The sequence below is a fragment of the Pomacea canaliculata genome, linkage group LG13 (assembly GCF_003073045.1).
Source record: "Pomacea canaliculata isolate SZHN2017 linkage group LG13, ASM307304v1, whole genome shotgun sequence".
Classification (NCBI taxonomy): domain Eukaryota; kingdom Metazoa; phylum Mollusca; class Gastropoda; order Architaenioglossa; family Ampullariidae; genus Pomacea; species Pomacea canaliculata.
This window is the reverse complement of record NC_037602.1, coordinates 1504413-1528504: the sequence shown is the minus strand read 5'-3', so window position 1 is coordinate 1528504 and position 24092 is coordinate 1504413. Positions and strand designations below refer to the sequence as shown.

General features: G+C 38.7%; 2 protein-coding genes across 2 annotated transcripts; one reads left to right on the top strand and one right to left on the bottom strand.

The window, feature by feature from the left end:
* Positions 1 to 454: 454 nt before the first annotated feature.
* Positions 455 to 16251, top strand: LOC112553745 (chondroitin sulfate proteoglycan 4-like). Its single transcript, XM_025221161.1, has 7 exons — positions 455 to 644; positions 3711 to 8104; positions 8458 to 8665; positions 9185 to 9421; positions 10736 to 10959; positions 11087 to 11506; positions 11706 to 16251. The coding sequence occupies exons 1-7, from the start codon at positions 578 to 580 to the stop codon at positions 13416 to 13418; spliced, it is 7263 nt and encodes a 2420-aa protein (XP_025076946.1). The 5' UTR covers positions 455 to 577; the 3' UTR covers positions 13419 to 16251.
* Positions 16249 to 23903, bottom strand: LOC112553749 (G kinase-anchoring protein 1-like). Its single transcript, XM_025221167.1, has 10 exons — positions 23706 to 23903; positions 22773 to 22898; positions 22148 to 22231; positions 21327 to 21486; positions 20122 to 20264; positions 19843 to 19944; positions 19631 to 19694; positions 19352 to 19422; positions 18663 to 18740; positions 16249 to 16806 (listed from the first exon to the last, which is right to left on the bottom strand). The coding sequence occupies exons 1-10, from the start codon at positions 23856 to 23858 to the stop codon at positions 16786 to 16788; spliced, it is 1002 nt and encodes a 333-aa protein (XP_025076952.1). The 5' UTR covers positions 23859 to 23903; the 3' UTR covers positions 16249 to 16785.
* Positions 23904 to 24092: the final 189 nt, after the last annotated feature.

Below are 24092 nucleotides of genomic sequence, written 5' to 3'. Positions count from 1 at the left end.
TATCAGTCATTCTCATGGGACAGTATATACAGATCCAGACTGTAAATAATATTTGGGTCCCTTGTTTACTTCATTGCTAGTTCATGAGCTCCTAACAACAACAACAAATTCTATTGCACAGAAATAGACAATAAAGATCCATCGTGTTGTAAAAGTAATCAAATGCATCATTACATTGTTGTCTTTACTGACTTTTTTCTCCTGTAATCCAAGTGTTATCCTGCCATACTTTTGGGTATATTGTATTTCACAAACCTAATTTCGTATAAAACTTTTAAGAAAGAACTATCCTGCACTGCCATAATTTTAGGTATGTTTCTAAAATGTAATTTCGCAGGAAAGTTTTAAGAAAGAACTTAACTGTTCTGTAAAAGGCGCTTCTTCAGCTGTCGTCTGCTGCATTTCCATGTTTACGTCCCTTTGTATGCTGTAGTCTCGAGGAAGCTCGCGGGAAAAAGCGCGAATTGACTGTCAACAATTATTGCAGACTCGCACCGAAGACGATGCCGTCGAGATCGCATTACACTGGGTCAGCGGAACCCTCTTGGATAGATCCGTAAGCTAATAAAGCCTAAAAATGTGTGTGCTTGGTCTTATCTTCGCGTTGACACTTTGGGGAACTGTCAGCACGGAAGAACAGTCTGGTAAGTGGTGTAAGGCAGTTTAACTCGCGACCATGTTTGCATGCTAGCGATAATCTGGGGAGGGGGATGCATCTTTGCATGCCAGCAGCTTGTGCAGACTTTGTCTGGGTTACTTAACAACCTAGCGACTTCTGTTGGTTTATGTGCATCAATATCTCGTGAATGGGGGTTTTTCTGGTGTCATTATTACTCAAGACAATGAAATAATACCGTAAATGCTAGACCAATTAGTAAATCCTCGCCTTTTTATAAATACAAATTTTAGTAGGATATCTCGCAGTACGTAAAATGTTTCAGCTCAAGTCGTCGCATTCACTATTTCGGCAACGTTTAACACCGTCTTTCAAGCTTAACCTATTCTAACGTCGGCTTATTTTATTTTCTTTTAGAACAAAAGTGTTTTAATTTTTTTAAGTTACTTTTTTTTCTCACCATTTTGTTTGTGTTCTCTTTCCATGTCATGAAGAAATGGGTATTTTTTTTTAACCTGGTTTTGTGTGGCACTATTCTTGGGCGTGTTCCTGGTATCAGAAACTGCAAGGGATGGCCCAACAGCCAGCTCCTGATTCATTCATTCTCTTTTTTAGCCATCTCTGGCTCTACTGCAGCACAGTATAACAAAGAGGCCAGTGTTGTGCCTGCAGAGGGTTCTGTCTTCTTAAAATACCTGGTGCAGTGTGAAAGCTATATGAAGGGAAAGAAGGAATTCTGGATTAGATTTCTCTTTGGGGAACTCTCTTTACTAGCATTTTTCTCAACAAGGAGAATAGTTAGATGCACCATATCTTACAAATAAGGCAGAGTATCATGTGTGTGTGTGTGCGTGCATGTGCATGTGTGTGTATGCATGCATATATTTGTGTGTGTGTGTGTGTGTATTATGCAGATCCACACCATTTTTTCATATCCTAATTTTGGCATGAGTGCAATTTTCATCTAGAGGAAGGTTATATGTCTTTGGTTCCTGAACATCTTTATTTTCATTTTTGTTACCAATTATAAAACACATTACCAGTAGCTCCAAATAAAAATCAACACAAAGATTTTGCTGTCACTGTTCTCAGATCAGTGTGGTTTGATTGATGTCATTCTCTAGAGTCATGGGCCCTTCCAAAGAGAGATCTTCCCATTCAGGCTCACGTTGTGTTTGTGTTACATTTGCAGTTTCTGTCATATGGTTGTTTTACAGGGTGGGGTCGCTAGCCCCATCCCCAACCCACCTCCTTCACCCGGGCTTGGGACCAGCAGGTTACCCGGGGGGGTTTTCCTGGTGGAGTTTGTTCTGTAGAGTAGCACAAGAGAAAGAAATGAATTTCCAAATCTGAGTACACCTTTTGTCTGGGGAAGGGTTATAAGCTTTGAGTGGCCAGTGGCTAAAGTTATCACATTAAAGCAAAAGTGAGCTGTAAACCTCAACTTCAATCAAACAAGAGTACAGTGTAATTCCAAGCAGACTTATTAAACTCTTGAGGCATCTGTAGCGCAGATGTATTCAACTAGCAGTAATACTAGAACACACAAGCATTTTTTAAAATAAACGTTCCACTGCTTTGCTACACTGATGCCACACACATATAAATTACTAAATTAAGTAAGCTTGACTCAACGAAAGTGGTAAATGATAGATATTGTGATAGCTGAAAATAAAATCACAGAAGAGTTTAAAAAAAAAAAGGATCAGTCATGGGCAATTCAGATATCCCTGCTAGTATGTATTGTGCATTAAATTTCTTGACGTGATTGGATTAGGATTAGGGCTTATATTTTTCACTACTTATTTAGATTTTGTCCCTAATTCAAAGAAAGTTAAGAATGAATGATAAGGCCTTAAACAGATTGTCAGAGATCAATTAAAGGAAATAATAGAAGCTATGGGGTGATGTTATGTACAGACAAAGCATTGTCTTGCTGATACAGTCATTTCATTCATTATTTATATTCTAACTATATTCTAACCCAGCTTCACCCAGGTTACTGTCAGCTAATTCTTCCAGCTATAATTTTATTGTCATTTTTTTTTTTTGGTCACCTGTCACTTCATTTGGTCAAGCACATTCATATGCAAGCTCAATGTTAGTGAAACCATTATACTTGTGATATGCCCTAATTGATTGGCTGATAGCTCATATTCAACAGTAGTGATGCATGATCTTTTGAGTAAAGGGAAAGATCAGAATGTGGTGTTGCCAGCAACTCTGTAACTCCCCCCTTCCACCCACCAATCTCTCTCTCTCTGTCCCTGTGACTTGTCAAAAGTCGAAAAAAGTTAAAGTTTGTGGCTTAGCTGCATGCTCCCTTCATGTTCCCCCCTTTATTTCCTCCGTTTTGTAGCTTGTTCATTCACTGCTTGCCTCAAGATTGCTGTCCCTTTTTTTTACAGTGTTCTGTTCTCATAGGATACTCTCTCAAGTTATGACTTCTAAATTTGTTCTACTTTAAAGACATGTTGCTATTTCTTCTGCATGGTATTGTTTTATCTAAAGCCAGACAGCAGTAATATGAGAATGCTGTCAAGCAAGGCACTTCTATCTAATACCACCTATAACCAAGCCATAATGCAAATGAATATTCCTGCTAAATTGTATGGACAGATGATGCAGATTTGGTGAGGTATCAGTGGGAACACACATGTCTGACTCTTGAACAACAGCAGTGATAAAGATTTTGTAATGTAACAGATTTTTTAAAAAAATTCTGTTTCAAAAAATGTATAATGATGTAGTATTTGTTGTAGTCATAACAAATGTCCCATCTACTAAAAGTTTTAATTTCCACTGCAGTCAAATCTTTCCTTAGGACAAAACTCAGTTTACATCATCTTGTTTCTACTATGTTTATTATATTAAGATTTATTAAATTATACTTGTTAAAGTATGTGATGTTAAGAACAAAAATCTTTACACATTATGCAATCCTATTTCATGTGTTGTTGCATGAGTGATTGCTACTATTATTTTTAATCTTACATTGCTTCAGTTTTCTGGTTCTCACGTTTTGCTGTTACCATATCATGTTCAAACATAACATTTCTGCAACTGATTTTCGTTGATGTTTGGCTTGTTACAGCATCCTTCTATGGCGAGAGCTATGTTAGTATCCCTCTGCAGGATGCCAGTAGTTCAACCCTGGTTCACCTCTTCTTCAAGACCCATCGGCCACATGGTCTCCTGCTCCTAGCTGATGGCTCCACTGACTATCTCCTGATAGAGGTCAAGTCAGGCATGGTGGAGGTGCGCATTGATCTTGGCTCAGGAGAGGCCAGTGTGTTCTCTTCTCCAACCATTCGACTGGATGATCATCAGTGGCATGAAGTCACCGTGAACCGGACCTTGGGATCTATGGAGCTGACTGTAGATGGAGTCCAGCAAGGATCTGTAGATACACCAGGATCCTTCCATGATCTAAACATTGAGAATGGTGTTTTCTTGGGTGGGGTCGGAGCTTTCTCCAGTAAAATTCAGGCCAACTTGAAGGACTTCCGGGGATGCATGAAGAATGTCCTATACAATGGAAATGACATCATTGCATCTTCCCGCAACATGATGAGTGCAAAGAATGCATTTGAAATTGCTTGGACTTGTGATGGTGAATTTTCAGCTGGTGCCGATGTTCCAGTGAGCTTTCTATCTGAAACATCTTTCATAGCATTTTCTCATTTCCATGTGAGGGAGAGGGGAGCTTTTGCTTGTGATTTCAAAACAAGGTCAGACACTGCAGTCATTTTATTCAACTCTGGTCGTGGAAACTATAAAGAGGATTTCATGTCCCTGGAAATCATTGATGGGAAACCAAAATTCTCTGTAAACTGTGGAAGTGGTTTGGTGGAGGTGATCCTTTTACTTGAAGTCAATGATGGAAAGTGGCATCAGCTAGATCTCAGTATTTCTCAATCATCTGTTGAACTCCGTGTGGACAATGTTCGCAACATCACCCGCTTTGGAGGGGAGAGCTCCTACCTGAACCTGGCTGGCCACTTGTTTGTGGGTGGCGTAGGACTGAAGGCAAGATCTCATGCACTTCATTTAGGCCTGGAATCTTTACAAGGAGACAGATCTCTAAAAGGTTCCATGCTGGGATGCATTAGACACATTGTCATAAATTCTCGCCCCTATGGATTCAGAGAAGTTCAGATCAGTCGCCATGTCGATCCAGTGTGCACCTGGTCATTTCCCTGCTCCTCTGACCCATGCATTGAGAATGCAGAATGTGTTGAGTCAGGCACTGATTTTCAGTGTGTCTGCGATAAACCAATATGCACAAAAGAGAAGCCTAATATTGTTCAAGAGGAGGACATTCAGGACCTAATTGCCATACAGCCTCTCAGAGTACAAGAAGGAGGAGAGGCTGTTATAAACACAAACACAATTGATGTGGTGTTTGACTATCGAAGTTTCCATCTGCGTGAGATAGCAGTCAAATTTCAGGTAGTGGTGCCTCCAAGATATGGACGACTAGAAGTTGACAAGGGTCGCCGGCAATCCGAGTCCTTCACCCTTCTCGACCTTCTCACAGGAAAAGTCACCTATGTCCACGATGGAACAGACACGGAGACTGACGATGCCACAGTCGAGCTGAGCATCAGCGGCAACTCAGATCTGCCTCAGAAAATGCAAGGGAACTTTGAGTTTGTCCTCCCAATTAAGATAAACCCACACAATGACCCACCAAAATTCTCCCTGCCCTCTGGAAATCAAATCAGCATAACAGCTGAGACTAAACTACAGATTACAACAAATATTATAGATGTGAAAGACCCGGACACCCTTAGCAGAAATCTCCATTATAATGTAAAGTTTTTCCGCCCTACAAAAAGTTTCTTTGAGAATTACAATTCAACAGGTCAGCCTACTAACTTCTTTACACATCAAGATGTTATAGAAGGGAGCATTTGGTTTGTGCACAGAGAGGACCCTGTGGTTGATGTAGTTTTTAATGTGACTGATGACTCTTCCCTAAGCGATGTTGTTAACATGAGATTCAGGGTTGTATCACTAGAGCTGGATATTCTTCACAATACAGGACTTACTGTCGTGTACGGTACGTCTGCTGTACTCCATGCACAAAATTTGACAACGCTGACTAATGTACCATTAGAAAATCTAGAAGTACGGTATAGGCTCACAAAGCTGCCTCTTTTTGGTCAGATTCAGCGACTTCAGCATGGAGTGGATGAATGGACAGACGTGGACACATTTACACAACGGCACTTGAACTCATCCCGCATCCGCTATACTCATTTTTCCAAAGATTTTACAGCTAAGTCAGATGAATTCTTCTTTGTTGTCACAGCCAAAGATGCAGAGACAGTGAGTCAGATGTTCAAAATAGTGTTTATGCCAGTCGTTCTGACTGTTCAGAATAACAACAGACTGATCATCCATCAAGTCCCTCATGCTGTTTTAGACAACTCCTCCATTCATGTATCTACACCTTTAGGACAGCTAGATTCCAACTCCCTTGTCTTTACAGTTTTTAGGGCTTCAAAACTAGGTGCCATTTATCTTTCTTCTGAAAGACGCATTTTAAATCCTTTAGATTTTGAGGGCTTAAAGCCTGTACAGGAAGGAGGCAACTTTTCACAAACAGACTTGAACAGCGGCCATGTGTACTTTAAATTTTACAAGACTGCATTTGACCGACTTGAAGATTTTGTGGATTTTACAGCAAGCTACCCTTCTAGTGCAAACGTAGCTGTACGGATGTGGGTAGAATATGTGCCCTTAGACACTGCAATTAGATTTACAAATAATGGTCTTCGGGATGTGACCGAAGGTGGGCAGAAAGTTATAGACAAATCAAGCCTGTACCTTGAAATGGATGAATACAAAAATTTTTTGTTCTCCATCATTCGACCTCCAAAGCATGGCAACATAAGTTTGATAAACCCACGCACATCTGCTTTAGAAGTTGAAAATGTGCAGGAATTTAACACAGCTGACATACTGGCAGGTAAAGTAATTTACCAGCATGATGATACAGAGAACAACCAAGATTCCTTTGCATTCACAGCCTTGCCAGTCTTTCCTAGTGAGAATGACATGCCAGAGGAAGTGCAAGAGTTCTCTGGAACATTCCATATCTCAGTTATGATGCGCAATGATAATCCACCTGAAAGAGTGGTAGACAAAGTTTTCCAGGTAGTAACGAATGGCCGTCGCAAAATTACCCTAAATGACTTGGCTTTCACTGACAAAGACATTAACTTTAACATCTCCACTTTACAGTATCGTCGCCAGAGTATTCCAAATGGTGAAATCCTTCACCGAGACCTTGGGAGCCCAGTGTATCAATTTACACAGCAGGATATTGAGCAGGAAACTCTTGTTTTTCAGCACAAAGGGGCAAGCATTGGCCGTGCTGCAATTTTTGTCAGTGACGGGCAGTTTTACTGGACAGGCTTGTTTGAGATTAAGGCTTCAGATCCTTACATTTTAATAAAAAATAATACAGGTCTGGTTGTCCGTAAAGGTGGTAATGTTATCATAACATCGAGAAATATAAGTGTTGAGTCCAACATGGACCACTCGGCAAGAAGCTTTAACATTATCATAGCAGAAGAGCCTCAGCATGGTTCTGTCAAGGTTGAAGGAGAGAATGCAGGGGAGTTCACCTATGCAGACATATTGAATCAGATAGTAGAGTACCAGCACAGTGGTGATAATGCTGTGGAAGACAAGTTTCAGTTTGTTGTGGTCCATGGAGATGTTCAAATGCAGGGATCTTTTCCAATTATGATTGAGGACGAAAGCATGCGTCATCCGCCAGAGATTGTGCACAATCGAATGCTGAAAGTGAAGGAAGGAGAAACTAATAACATTACCCAGTCTCATCTGTTTATTCAGCATCCTGCCCTTAGAGCTGAAGAAGTCATAGTGATTGTCCGAGATCCTCCTAAACATGGGAATCTTCAGATTGGGGCAACACAGTTTAGTAGTAATGAAGCTGTCCAGTTTTCCCAAGATGACATTAACAGAGGTCGAGTCAAATATATCCAGACAAAGAGTGGAGTTACAGAAGATCGTTTTGTTTTTGACGTGGACTCAGATTCACAGGCAGTGAGGAATGTCGTGTTTTCTATTGAGATTGTTCCCATCTCTTTGCCTGTACAAGCTGGAAATTTGACTGTTAAAGAAGGGAAAGCTGTCCTACTCAGCAAAGAAACTTTGAAACCAGTCGGTGCTCATTATGAATCAGAGAACATCTTCTATAAAATAGTTCACTCACCTGTTCATGGTTATGTATTTAATACAGAAAAGCCTAAATCGTACAACTTGCCTTTCACTTCAAAAGCAATAGCTTCTGGCAAAGTAAAATACCAGCATGATGATAGTGAAAGCATTGAAGACATGTTCACAATTGTTGCGACTCAAGAGGATGGTAATCTGCAGAGTCAGCCTGTCCATATATATGTTCACATCTTGCCATCTGATGACCAGCCACCACGTGTGATTGTCAACAAGGTGGGTGAGAGGCTTCTCTTTTCAAAGCAACACTCATTTGGCAGACAAACAGGAAAAATTGTTTTATGCGTTGTTAGGAAATATGCAGATAATTCTGTCAGTAGTGGTGTCACACATATGGAAGGACTTAAAGACTTAAAGTTTCACTTCACTTGTTGCTTCTTTTTATACATAGATGGAAGAGCCAGTACTTCAGTTCAAAAGGTGCAAATATGTAAGAAGGATAAAAAAGATAATTGGTAGAAAAATGTACATTGAATTAATACAAACTATTTTTTGTGAACTTGTGCAGCTAAAGGCTTTTGAATATATTATTAGTCCAGTAGAATGCTAAGTGTTGTGCTGTCTTTCAGGGTCTGAGTGTTTGGGCAGACTCAGTCACCTTGTTGACTAGTGAGCATCTTCATGCTGAGGACCCTGACACCAGAAGTGATCAGATCATTTTTAAGGTCGCCTCACCATCTAATGGCCACCTAGCATTTTTCAGTAACACCAGTTGGCCAGTATTACAGTTTTCTCAGCGAGACATTGATGCAGGACAAGTAGCATTCGTCCATAAAGGTGCATTCTTAAAGAAATTTTTCTCTTCATTTTTCTTTTTAAATTGGTAATTGCCAATTATTTGTGAAACTTAAGCATGAACTGTTAGCAGAGAGACAGTCCATGTATCCAGGCCACCTGAGATGGTCGATTCAACTTTTTTTTTTTTGCTTATCAAGACATGACATTATAAAGATTTGTCATAGTTGCAAATACAATGAAAATGTTTCAGATTGCCAAAAATATGCCTAAACTTTACCAGGTAAATCTTAGTACACATATCCTTCATATATATATATATAATCAAATCATCACAAACTAAATTGTAAGAATTCTGCAGTCTAGCAACTTGCAGTGTTCTCTATTGAACTGTCAAAACATACAGCGAAAATCTGCTGAACTGCTCTGAATGTATGAAATACAGTGCATAAAATTAATCTATTAAAAGTTCTCCTCATATTCTGTAATCTCTGAGGTGTGAATACTTCATTCTTTAGAACCTTGGCCTCAAAGTACAGATGATATTTTTTGCTCTCACAGGAGACAGTCATGGCCAATTCAACTTCCAAGCCACAGATGGTACCAATAGTGACATTTCACGTACATTCCGTGTCAGAGCACATCCTGTTGTGCTAGAGCTGGTGAGAAGTGGTCCCTTGATGGTCTTTCCAAATACTATTCACCCAGTGACCAACTCTAGTCTCCTGGCAGCAACAACATCTTCTAATTTCTCCAAACCTATCATCTTCACCGTGATTGACCCAAAGCCTCGTGAAGGTTGGTCAAAAGCTGCACGTGAGGATGGGGTGTGTGTGTTCTGTGTATAAACTTTTACTTAGCTCAGAAAAGAAAACAAAGTTACCCACACCCTAAGACAAGGGTGGGGAACCTTCTTTTTTCTTTTAAGAGCCATTTGTATATTTAAAGTATCATTCATAGGGCCTGCTATATTTGGTCAAGCCATAGTTCACCACTTGGTGTTAAAACACTTGCAACATATACACTCCCTGCCTGCCTATAGCACTGACTGTCCACTAAGTCACCACAAAACAGATGAGCTAGAGAAGCTTGTGTCCGTCCTTTCATATCTATATGTCCCTTTTCTAGCCTGAAATTAACATTCCTTGCTTGTCCCTCAAAATTTACAATATTGGTATGATCCAATTCAAATTTATGTTGCTATGAAAAAAAGCTAGACATTGAATTTCAAGACAACCCCCCCACTTCCCCATTCAGTTGTCTCGGCAGGACCAGACCAACAGATTTCGCAAGCTGAGACTTTCCCCAATCCCTGCCCTTGTAGCAAGATAGAAGGTTGAGCAAGACTCGATGTTGAAGTGATGTATGCTCAAGCGTAGAAACTATGGATCTTCTAGTGTTGCTGAATGGATTAGCAGACATTTTCGTGGTATTTTTCTAAATCAAAACCAATAATAAAGCGTGAGTTGTAGGTGTTTAGCTTTTTCATGTTATTTTTATTTAAATTTGACGCATATTTACTCTTTAGCAGACGATCAAACACCCACTCACGCAGGGATATCAGATGAAAATAGTCCACTATCCACATCACTTGCAAGCTATAATAATTTGAACCTAAAAATTTCATTTGTTTCTCAACTGTTAAATTTAACTTTGTAGTATTTTTTTTTTCTCGTAAGGTTCAGTACATTCTCTTCGCATGCCTCGCTTCAACATCGAGTCTTGCTCAACATTCTATCTTGCTACAACCTAAGGGATCAACACATTGCTCTACCATAGACACTGCTGTACTATATTTAACAGAAATGTTGGGCACTTATAGTTTTGCCATGTCATAGGTGTAAATTTGTTCTGACCTGAACTTTCACTAGCCGGTGAATATCAGTTGCAAAATGACTCAGCCATATGCTGGTCAACAGACCAGCCATATGCAGACTAAACCACAAGCATAGGCCATGTGTTTGGCATGCACTTCTAACCTGTAAAGGAAAAGACAATTAGTGATAACAGAAACACTCAAAGGACTTTATACAAAAATCGAGGACATTTTCTTGCATACATTTCAGACATGACAGTCTAGTTTCTGGCACCATCTCTGATGATTCTTTGCAGGTAAAGTGGTGACAATGGTAGCAGGACGTCCTTTAGAAATGAAATCGTTCACACAGCAGGATGTCAACGAGGGGAAAGTATTCTACCAGCATACAGGGTACAGCCAGCAGTGGCAACACAGGGACTCAATCCACCTGGATATCTCAGCAGATTATGCCAAACCACTTCAAGGAGAGATGTGTTCCGTGGACATCTCATTTGGCAACATCAATTCTGAAAATCAGGTGCAGGCTTGAGGCATTTTGGTTCCTAGCTCAATTTTTTTAAGGAATGTGTTCAGTTCATTAACGTACCGAAAGTTAAGGATATGCTGTCTTTGATTTGCTCATTATTGATACTTTCTGTTCCTAGGTTATGCTTCTTGGGTTGTACCCAGCCTCAGTCAAAGAAGGTGGCTCTATTTTTATTACCCGCACTCACTTCGACTCCACGGATCTATTGCAACGTTTGCATGCTTTTAAGCATGATATCTCCATGACCTTTGAGGTCATTTCTCCTCCAGAGCATGGCACACTGTACCTGGACGGCATAAAAATTACCTCTGCAAAGGTGTTCACACAGGCAGACATTGATAATGAGAAGCTGAAATATCAACATGATGACTCAGATACATTGAAAGATAGTTTTGCTGTTTCTGTGGAAATTCATGAAAAAGCTGAGAATGGGGACGTGCCAACCCAAATGCCCAGGCACATTGTAAACTTCACCATCCAAATCTTGCCTGTCAACGACCAGAAGTTTTGGCTTGTCACACGCAACCCTAGTTTAAAAGTAAGCAAAGCTTTTTCCAGTCAAAATAAGAATTTTTTGAAACTTTAAATAACAATATGTTCATACCTAGTGGGAGGCGTTTTTTTACGAACATGATACTTTTCTAAATTCCTAGTCAAAGAGTTTCGATTGTATAGGATGAAATGGTTATGGATATCAACCATTTTGGTGCCTTTTGACTCAGTTACATTTTTTTCAGGTTTTACAAGGCATGCATGCCACCCTTACAAGGGAGAATCTGCTGACAGAGGACCCTGATACCCCACCTTCAGAAATCCAGTACTCCATTTTATCTGGACCCACTGATGGCCGACTGGTCCAGGCTAGTCACCCTTCTGTGCAAGTCAAAGCTTTCACACAGGAGGACATTGACCAAGAAAGGCTCATTTTCTTCCAGAATGGTGCAAAGAAAAGTGGTGCTATGTATTTCAAGGTATGGGATGGAAAATTCCCTGCCCTTTACAAAATGCTGGACATTTTTGTTGTTCCTGTAAAGATTGATGTGTCAAATGTTAGGCCAGTAGAGCTGCTGCAATCAGAGTCCTCAGTGCACATCTCAGGAAAGTACCTCAACATCAGCACAAATGGTAACAGAAACAAGCTGTTGTACAACATTACTGGAGTGCCTGAACACGGGCACATTCTACATAAGAGTGCAGTCGTGAGCCATTTCTCTCAGCAAGTAATTGACAGTGATGCACTGTTGTATGTGATGGAAAATTTGACAAACAGTGAGGATTCCTTTTCTTATAGTATATACATGGAGGACATAGACGTCATGATCAAGGACCAGAAAATGCTCATCACAGTAAAGCCTCTGGTGAAACAAATGCCATTGATAGCCCCAGCAGGAGCCACTGTAGCTATCACCAAAGCTAGTCTAGATGTCACTGAACTTGCAGCCCGCACAGGAGATAATCCTTCCTTTGAAGTAATTGAACCTCCCAGGCATGGTCAGATTTGTCGAAAACTGCGCAGAAAACGGGAAGTTACTAGTCCATCTGCCTTGAAGCCAGTAGAACAGTTCACCTTTGAAGATATTCTCTATGCCAAAATATTTTACGTGTCAAATGCAAGCTTGGAGCAGGGCCCGGCTGATACCTTCTCATATATTTTGCATGCTAATGGTGTTCAACCTGCTAGGGGTAGGTTTTTTATAAACCTTGATGAGTCAGAAAAAAATGTTGAAGAGAATGATGCCACAAAGACTTCACTACCAGGAAGTGAAGAGACCACAAGTCGCCGTATCGCAGAGACTGATGAAAGCATGCAAGCTGAAGAAGCTGCAGATTCTAACATTGCCATGATAGTGGGCATTGTCTTAGGGGTGCTGCTGGTGCTGGCCTTGGTGGCTGTATTTGTGGTCCTGTTCTGGCGATGGCAGCGAGCAGAAGATGAAAGAGAGCGTGAGAAAGAAAGACGGCTGCGCAATAGACCCCGCCCTTACATCAGTGGACCTTTACAGCTTCAACAGCCTCATGTGCATATTGAACCCCAGCAAAGCATTCTGGCTCTGGGAGAAAGGGACGACGAGGATGAGAGACATCTTGTGCGAGACTCCAGCAACCTCAGCAGCTTGCCCATCATCAACATCTCCCATGACCCTGCAGAGAGTGTAGGTGTGAAAGCAGGCCACAGCAAAATCTGCCCTTTCCCTATGACACCTCGATCCCCTGACCTGACCCGTGTGGAGATCAGTCCTGCTGTACCAGATTGTAAAGTCACGCCACTTATAGAGATCAGGAACGAGAGCGAAAGGCCAGCATCAACCGTGTTGCGATCTGAATCTGCAGTGGCTGCAGGTCAAGGAACTGGCACAGATTTGTACGACTGGACTCTGATGGATCCAGATTTACTGCAGCATTGTCGAACAGAGACCCCCATCTTGCGGGACAATCAGTACTGGGTGTGAGTAGCTAACTGTGCTAAGCAGCAAAATGATTGATATTTTCAGACCAATACTGCAGCACAACAAAGCTGCCACGAAAAAGAGAAACAAGCAAAGAATTCTGTGAAGCTTGAAGAGCATGTCATCATTTGCTTACTAATGGGCTATGGTCTTGTTGCTGCTATTGCTGCAGAAGTAAGACTCCTTGGAAAAGTCTAAAGTTGGTGAAGATAGATTGCTTCCAGAATTTCAAAATTATGGCTCACTTGAAAAAGAGATTTGCTGAAGAGTGTATTATTGAGTTCCATGTTTGAAAAACTACCAATATGGTTTGAAACAGTGCCTATTGGAACTGGTGCTGTTGATGGAACAGAAAGATGCAAAGAAAATCCAGGACTGTAGTGGATAAGTTAATGGTTAGAGAAGTCAGGTTTTCTGCTGCTCTAACTGTACACCGTCATGAAGAGGTTTGTTGCTTCATAAGAAGCAAAACACTCCATGTTATTTAAAATCCTGTAGAGAGGTATACATCGAATGTACCTGTCGAAAGTGAAATCTGTCATTGAACAGCTTTCATGACAAGACACCTCGAGTTGTTTATGGGCTAGTTTATCAATAGCCATCGAGAGGCCAGTTTAAGGCAATGTGCGTTTTTATTACCTCAGAGAGGACATGGCAGGCATTTCATTGTATGAAGACTAAAATCACTTCAGAGGCAACCTTCGTTTGGTTTTTCATCTGTTTTTTTCAACTTGTCAGTTTATTTATTAAATCCAAGTGTTCTGTTTTCAAGAGAATTTTTGGAAAATCAAGGGAGATCATCCCCAAGCATTTCAAACATCATAAATGTCCTGCTCTGCAGACATGTTAGTGGATGTTCACATTTACTTTTTCAGCAATGCAACTCAATTTTTTGGCTTGCAGAATTATCATTGTGCTATTTTTATCTTCATGCCAGTTTTGTAAACTTATTCAGCATTTGCTTTTGGATTGTACCTGCTGTGTGCTGGCTACACAGTAAGTTTGAAAAACATTTCAACTCCTGCAGTGCTTTTCCGACTTAGCATGAGAGCTTGGGAAGGTGGGGAATGACCATGTAGTTGGGGTTTGGTGGGTTTGTTTTACCAAGTGCTGCTGGAGTGAAATGGCTTGTTTTAGGGCTGAAGGTGTTTGGAATAAGGTGAAGTTTTCAATGATTAGAGGTTTGAATCTTGTTAGCGTCTAACATAAAGTGATCACTGATGCTGCACCATCAAAATTCAGGACAGTAATTCTTTGTTCTGCTGGGTACTGAAAACTGTTTTTATCAGGTTTCACATGTATGATGTGTGACTTACTCTTGGTTCATGTGGTCCAACTTGCTTGAAAAGAACAGGCATTCAAAGACTAGTCTATCAACAAGATTCTATCTTTCAGAATTGACTTCAGTTTGATATTCATGTATAATTTTGTAGGACAAGTGCAATATGGTCAAAGGATGTGTACAGTAATGACAGGATCACATGGCATTTGCCAGTATTTCCAATCATATTTCAACATGAAACGGTACATCTGTTGCATTGTTTTATTTTGACCGTAATTAATCTCCATTGTACACTTTCAGTTTATAAAGCATTGGCTCTTATGTGTTCACAATTTCTAATATCAGTCTTCTTCCACACTTGAAAATACAATGTTTAATCATCAATACCACAAACACACTTAGCACTTCATAGATTCACAACTCTAATGCGAGCATCTCTTCTAATGGGTGACAAAAAAATGTGCCCTCCCACCCTTTACTAATACTGATTCAAGTACATAACCCTAGATGTTGAAAATAGCCTCCTTGTGCTTTTCGACATGTCTGTTTGGTGCTTGTTTGCAACAACCAGTATTCATTATCAAAGAATATTGTGATGGTCTGTTACATTTGATGATACTGTAGGTTTATTTCTTCTCACCATGCAAAAGGTGCAATGTTCAGCGAACATAGTAACAACCTGTGTATCCACTGCTCATTTCCTGCTGTGGCTCGTGCAGCCACTTTTATTCAGTTAGCTCTGGAAGTAGGTTAAATGTCAGCTAAAATTAATTCCTGACTGTAACCATTGGTCTCTGAAGACATGGAGTAGTTTGTGGTATTGGTAGGTGCTCAGGTTTGTTCTTTTAAATTGGCCTGTACAGACATGCACACTAATGTGTGATTTTTGCCAGTGATGTGCTGCATAGATAATTTGCAATATTTAACATTTTTGCTGCGTTTTATTGTCAGTCTGAGTGGTGGCCCCTTGTGTGATTTTCATTCCCAGTATAATGTTTGCAATGGTTGTTTCCTAATCTGTGGTATACTTGCCACTGGCTTTAAAGTTTATCAAATCCTACTTGTGGAAAATTTGTTGTGAAACAAGCACAACTTTTGGCTTTCTATAATTTAAAAGAGCAAACAAACGCGGAGATGATGCAGGCCAATATGAGTGCCAAAATAGTAAACATTATTTTCAATGTATATGAACATTTATTAGGTTCAGATTTGTATAATTAAATGTATGAAATACATTCTGAGGCATGAACTAATTTGCAAAAGTAATGTATGCTTTAATCAATTTGTAAACTGTTAAAATATGTTCTAGGATGCAAGGTGTCAATACACTCAAGGTTGTCATCTTTTTACACTTTTTGGTTGTATTGAGAATCTTCTGTATTGTATGTTACTGTGAGGGGAAAACACTTTCCCTAACACTTGCAATTAGCTGAAAAGTATTTAAAAAAAATAGAGTATGTAGTTCTGGTATCTGCATGGCAGGACACTGCGGTTTCATATACATGGCATGTAAATTTCACCATTTCCGAATACACGTTCACTTGAATCACCTCACTGTTGTGGAATGTTTTTTATTTGTCTTCTGGCTTCTAGCATTCATGTCTCCAAGAAGGGTCATAATATTAATATGCTGGCTTCGACCATTAACCACAGCTGACAGATGATATTTGCCCTTGAATGCAATAGCACAATACCACAAAGTAACTATCCCAGGGGCACTGTATTAAAATGATGGGAATAAGGTGAACATATTTTATTTTCTTGCATAGAACCGCCAACATGGAGTATTTCCCGCATCAGCAACTTTACTTAAAAGGCTTGAAACTATAAAAATAAATATTTTATAAAACTATATTAGAAATGATTCCCCCGACCCCACCCACAAAGTGCATTAGAAGTATTAGTGATCTTTCAACACAAGCAACTGCTGGTACTCCTCTTGTGCAACTTCCTAAAGCTGCCAGTGCTAAAATTAAAACCCTGGGCACATATATCTAATGAAATATTTTTACAGGTTAAGCTTTCCTCCAAGTCTGATGCAGACAGTCAAGGTGTTTAGAATATTCCAAGGCCATGTCCAAAGTTTGCTTATTTGTTTCCATGTTTACCCTGCAATGTAATCAAGAAAAACATTATAAACAAAAGACGGCCACTCAAAGTCAAATGGCTATTGAAGGTAAATATTTTGAGTGCAATGCTGTCAATGGCAAAGTTTTCTTACCGATGTTAATCATCCCCACACAGATTATAAGTTAACAGGGGCCATTCCCTGGTATTTCCAGTAACTATTTCTAATTTTCCGACCAACACCAACAAAAAAATGACCATCTTTTTAAACTTTCAACACAAAAGTAAAAATATAAGTACTTCAAAATAAAACAAGAAAGTCCAAGTGAAAAATTCACGTAAGTAATGTTTAAATAAACATTTTTTTAAATAATCAACAAAATGATTTTCCCATCTGGTTAAGGACTTTGTGAAGTCTGCAGTTTTTATTTGTGGATAAGACAGTAAGCATGGTCTGATCATGCATTCTTAGTCTCTGTGTAATAGTTGATTAAAGACACAGCCTTTTCCTCCACAATCTCAGACTGTTGTCACTGCTTGCTGTTCATCCCAGTCCTAAGTGTTGCCAGTGTTGTGTCCTCTACACTCTTTACAAGCAGCTGCTAATTATTAGGGCACCATGACCACTACCATCTTGCTCTCACAATCAACACACAGATATACATTGGGTCTCCAACAGAAACTGGCAGCCTTCGCTGCTCCATCACTGTTACTGTAACATCTAGAACTGGATGACTCAAAACAAGTTGAACCCTCACAAGACTGCAGCACTGATCACTGGAACTAGACAGTGCCTTTCCCCTGTCTGTTCCTCTGACTGACACCTGATCCCTTTAAGTCTTGTCACCATGTTGGAGTCGATCCTTCCCATGCAGCCACACATTGCCTCTTTGGTGAAAAGGTTTTTTTACCATCGCCAAAGCCGGTCCACTATTCATCGGCATCTAAGTGCTGATGTCACTGTCAAGGTAATTGTCTCCTTTATGCCTGGATTACTGCAACTCCTTTTTTCTGATCTCACTGTTGCCTCACTCTACACCCATCAACACATTCAGAATCTAGGACTTTCTTGGCCACACACATTATCAAACATAATCAACAAAATATTGTCAATCACACATTCCATAATGCATTTAGTTAAGTGGGTCTTTTTATTAACAACACCTTTTCAATCACACTGACCTGCTATATCAAATTAAAAACTTTTTAAGGTAAAGAAAGGTTGTAGCAATGTAGAAGCAGCAGCAAATGAAACTGAAGACTCCTATAATCACCAGCTAACAGATGAAAGAAGAGATCTGAACAAATTGCCAAAACCACTTCTGCAAAGACCGACACTGACAACGAATGCAAACTATTCATAATTTGAAATTCTTGTGACCTTTTCTCCCAACTTTTTTTTATGCTAGCCCAACGGTTTTGGTCCCCATTTTTACTGCTAGCTTTTTTAGTGCTTGTCAAAATGTACCACATCAGCTCAGTCGGTAGAACCTCAAAGTCCTCACACCTCAAGCCTTCTGACAAACCCGTCCCTTCCCCTCACAGGATAAAGCTCCCAACTTCTTCAAATCACAAACTTAAATATTACATTTCAATCCCTCATACAGATTTTATGTATATTTTCATTCTGTAAACTACTAAAATTTGTCCTAAGAAATTCCCTGACTTCTCCACAAAATGGAAATAGTTTTGCAGGTTTTCATGACTTGTAGAGATTTTGTAAGCATATTAATTTATGTCTTATATTGCCTCTGTTGCTATCAGTTTAGTTTGAAGTCTGTGGAATAAATGCAGCAAGGCAGACAGGGCTCACAATCAATCAAATGCATCATGCCATGCCTTTTTTTTCATTCTTAGACCACAGAATAAAGCAATCTTTTAAAAAACTAACAGCTTACCTTCAGCTTGTCGTTTTCCAGTTTTAGAGCATGCACTTTGGATCTCTCTTTTTCTAGATCTGCTGTAAGTCTTGAAACCTAGGTAAGAAAATAATAATTTTCTCTAAAACTTATAATTTCATCTCTTTAACATGCAAATCAAAGAAGTCCGTTTAGCTTGCCTTAGTTTTGTACATCAATTGAATGCCTACTTTCTGGTAATAACATCCAGAAAAATTTAGTCATGCCCTGCAAATATTAAGTTTGAGTCAATTGTGGACTACAACCTTAATCCTATAAGATAGTAATGAAACTGAAAAATTCCTAGTCCCAAGTGATATCACAGCCAGTTACATAAATATATAGTACATATAATTAATTATGTACATTATATAATAGTTGATCATGATAAACAATCAGGGTTAGTATGTGTAAGTATATTCTACATTCTTTAATGTCTGAACAATAAAAAAATTGCTCAGAATGCATCTCTGCCTTTAAGTGATATAAGACTGTATTAGATTTGTACCTATTTTTTTTTTAAATTAGTTTTGAAATTACTTCAAGATGTTCCAAATTACAATGTTATTACAGAAAGTATGTACTGCACAGTGAAGATCTGTATAGATCTCTCTCCAAAATACTTTAAAAAAACTACACCTTAAGACATTATTCAGGTAAAATTAGAGAAAAAGACTACACCAAATTACCTGTTCTGTCAACTCATCCTTGACTGCAGTTAACTCTTCCACTTGCATAAGCACCTGTGCTTTGTCTTTCACTGTAATCATAGCATGTGATAATTCAGATTCCACCTGTTTTACACTAGTGTGTAATGAATTTTAACAAATTTCCAACACAAATTTATCACACAATATCGGTTCCAAAACACCACGAAATTCTCTTCCCCAAGGTGTGTTAGGGGGATGTGAAGTTATCCATAAGCATGAACTTATTTTTTCTCAATGACTCGTGTAAACTAAACTCACTCTCTCCTTGTGCAAGAATAAAACACAGCTGTTTGTTTCTCTTTTTCACTTGTTTAAGTTCTTCCTGAAAAGACACCAAAATAAATGAAACAATTAATGCACAATCAAACTGCACAATTGTCTATCAGTTTTTATCTGAAATGCAGAGAGAGTACAGAAGAAAAATCATAATCTTTGATGCACATTCATATGTATAATGAAATACACTTAACCTCTAGGTCTTTCAAACGTGTTTGCAGTTCTGCTATCTCTCCATCCTTTTTCTCTAGCAGCTCACGATATTTGGAACTCATCAGAGATTCTTGAGCATATTGCTGAAACCAAATGATATAAATATGTGTAGTTACAAAATGAACTTCTAAAAGATTGGATGGCTGATATTGCCTCTAGCATGTAAAATGTGTGACTAAACTGATATGGAATCAGAAGTCTCAGGAAAAGAGCTCATAAACGTATTTGATTATTTGCACCAATGTAACTCTCTAACTTACTTTTTTGTACTCCTCATGTATGCGTTCTTTTTGTACTATCTTTTCTGCATCAGTCTTCAAGTTCTCAAAGTAGTGAGGATCCTGGTTGACCAAGGGTAATCGCGTGTGTACCGGTGGTGGAGCAGGATCTGCAGTTACCTCCTCTGCCAAAAGAAAATTGTTTTACATGTTTACAGCAGAAAAATTGTGTAACTATTAGTTGGATAAGGTCACTCACCAGCAGGTAAGTAAGCAATGACCATAATTTTTATCAGCACATTCATAATTTTTATCAGCACATTCATATTTTTTATCATTTCTGTGATTCTGGTCTGCTCGTAGTATCTAAATGGAAAGTTGTGTCATATATCTCCCTTGTCCTATATACTTTCTAAACGCCTGTTGGAATACAAGATGGCAAAAAAATTTCATTACTTTCAAAAAAAACAGTAAACATCAACTGATACTCTTACAACACAGTATAAATGTTATATACAAACGCAGAAATACAAAAAAGCTTTCATAATCTAGAGGACCATCTCCATCAGTCACATTGTTATGTGTGTTGTTGTTAAGTTATTTCAGCCTGCCTTGGTGGTGGGGAAGGCACTAAAGAATTAACATTATTATTATTCTTATAAAAAGAACTCCACCTGCCACATTCTCGAGATAAAGGCTTGAAAAAAGCTGTTGCCAACATATTCAAATTAGTAGGTGACAAAAACAAATCTTCCATTGAGCTACATATATGAAAAAAGGGTAAATTGTTACCAAGGAAATCAAGGAAAACATTCTTGTCACCAGTTACACTGTCCAATACCACATGGATATTGTTTAATGTTACTTCACCCCAGGGAATATTTGCTCCAGTTTTATAACTTATGTTTCCAAGGGTAAAAGCAAGATCTCCAGACTCTAAACACCATCTTAAAACTACAGATACAAATGCTTGACCCTGGTTCCTCCAGCTCTTCCACAGAACGACTTACCCTCACTTCATGAATATGGGGCCTGGTGTTTATTACGTTTACCTTGATGTTTTGTAATGAGTAGTTATGTATCAACATTTGTAAACAATCAATTTTTTTATGCAAACATTTGTCAGATGTACAATCATTAGCAGCAAATAATGAAAAGATAAACCACATTTTCATATTTTTATCACATTTTCACATTATTATCACATTTAAATAGGTTTAAAATATGCAAAATTCAAGTGTACGCACCATCATCACTGTTTTGGGCAACTTCTGCAGGCATTTGCTTGAACTCTTCTAAACTCATTGTCTGTGGTTTGCCAGTCTTCTTTTTCTTCTTCTGTTTACCACTTTTGTTGTCGTTTACAGGTGCATTTGTTTTTTCCTGGTCCTCTGTTGTTTTCTTGCCCTGGATAAGATACAAATATTGAAACACCCACTTTCACCCAAAGAAAAAAAGGAACATCAGCACAGACATGAAGGGCATGTAGCTAAAGACAGTATGCAGTGTCAAATACTAAGGGTCAGTTGTTTCAGACAAAGGTTCAAAGCCATAGGTTACTTCCAGACAAGTACAGACAATAATGTTTGACATGCAAGACTTGGACTCTGACAGCAGACATGCAAATGAGAATACAGTCGACGAAGGATCCTTAATATCTCCAACAAGTCCAGATCACTAATGAGAAGGTATGAAAAAAAACTACACAAATAACCACACACCCTATAAAGACTTCCTACACACAAAGAAAAGATGCAAACTGAAATGGCATGTGCATAGTTCGGGAACAGCACAGTGAGGCAGAAAAAGAAATGGGCAGGCAACCTCCAAGAGTTAACTGACCTCTCATTCGGCACTTTCCATAAAAAAAGAACTTAGAAAGTAAGCAAGAAGTGAGGCAATATTGTCAGGTATCTCTTAGGCCAATCAGGACTATAGGACTGATGATGTTTCTAACAACGCCCCTGTCCACACAACAATGTGCACATCTCAAAATCATGCCTGACCTCACAAAAGTATTCACTTTAGATCAGGCTGCCAGCAGCCAAGTTAATTCTTTAAAGCAGACCTGATGCTGTTGTTGCTGTTCAAACGCCATCTTGCTCTCAAGGATAGCCTGCTGCATATCTTTCTCAAACATGTCTTGCACAGCCTGAGAGGAAATGAAGATTAAAATCCTAGAATTATAAATGTTATTACTCATAACATTCACTTATTGTAAGAGTTTAAAATTTAAATATGCAAAAAGCAAGAAGAGATAAGGATACCAACACCATTTTCCTTAAATTTAAAATGTTTCAGTCTAATAAAGCAAGATTATTTAAATCTGGCTTTAGATTTAAAGAGCTATAAATGAGACACATGGAAAGAGTTCTAAAAAGGGGAACACACTTTATCTCTAATTTTCCAACTAAATAGCTGTTCATTTCAATATTTCAGATTTGTTTGCATAATTTTACATGTAATGTTTATTAAGGGGCTTTGCAAGTTCTGCAGCACAAAATTCTATTCAATAGACATGATTTGACCAAAAAATAAATTATAAAACAAATTTTTTTATCCATCAATAGATTCTCAATAAGCATAATAGGAAATAAACAGTCAATTCCATAAATTGCAAAATAAACTCATAAAATATCAATCTAACAAAATGCACTAAAACATATCACATAAGCATAATTTGAGTAGCAAACCTCAGTGTCACGCAGTTTCCACTCATCCCACCCTTCGCCTTCTCTTGGTTTGCCACGTTGCTGTTCACTTCCAGAATTCTTATGGATTCTACCTGTCTGCCTGCCAAAGGCCAAGTTGCGAAGATCCTGACAAATAAAGGGAATGAAATCAAGATCATCAAAATTACTATAAATATAAGGGGACACCCCCACCCATGCAGGTGAAACAAATTAGACCCAATGAATCAGTGCATCTATTATTGAAGACCCTGTTTCTTCTACTACTAGTCCAGAGGTTTTCTGTGAAGTGAAATGCAACTGTATGAGATATAAAACTATTCATCTAATAATATGTAGCATATGTTTTTCACCTAATACAATTAAATGTATATGCACTAATGGGAAGCTTGCATTAGCAGGATCAGTAAGATTTCTTAAATTTGGAGCAGGCAAAACATATTATTACTAATGTACAGACTAATCACGATAATCTATATGCACCTTAAGTTTGCAGAAATACTGTTTTGAAAGTAGATAACTGAATGTACAATGTACAACAAAAATAAGACTGATCAGAGCTCTTAATTACAAATTAGCAGGACACCAAAAATGAAATGTTACGGTTTAATGTTGCTTGTAAAATGTTACTTTACCACTATGTTATAATATTCGTAATAAAGGTAGCTCCATTACTTTCATTTTCGATCCTGATGTTATGCTTGTTAGCTATTGTCATAACATCAGTATCAATATCGGTATCACTGTTAGGCAAGCGCATCTTTTACATAAAGATTATTTCTGGATCAACAGTTATCTCGTCAACTTAGTTAGTTTGGGCTAAAGTTCAATTATCTAAAAACAAATTTAATGCTGACTCTATGGTTAGCAATTAAAAAATCTTGAGTAAACCGAATTGTCTTTTTTAAGGCGACCACAGATGTCATTGATTTATACCTCATCATCCTTTTTTTTCTTTTTCTTCTTCTTCTTTGCTGCCGAGGAATTCGAGTGGTTTTTATTTCCTGCATTTCCGTCAGCTGTGCTCACTTCCTCTTCATCATCTTCAATTCGAAGAACTGAAAACCGCGACTTCGAAATGCTAGCCATGTTGCACACAAGGGAGATAAAGCTCAAAGGACGCCGTGCAAAGGGATGTAACCCTTGACAAAGGGATAAGCGGGAAAGGTTTTACACAACTATCTCTTCTTCGGTCGTACGCCACACTTCAAGCAACTCAAGGAAACTTGAATCTCATCCATAAAAAAGAAGAGACATAACCCTATAAGGATAGATAAGAAGGGTTATTTAAACGGGTGAAACCATTTCTGAAGACTAATGTAA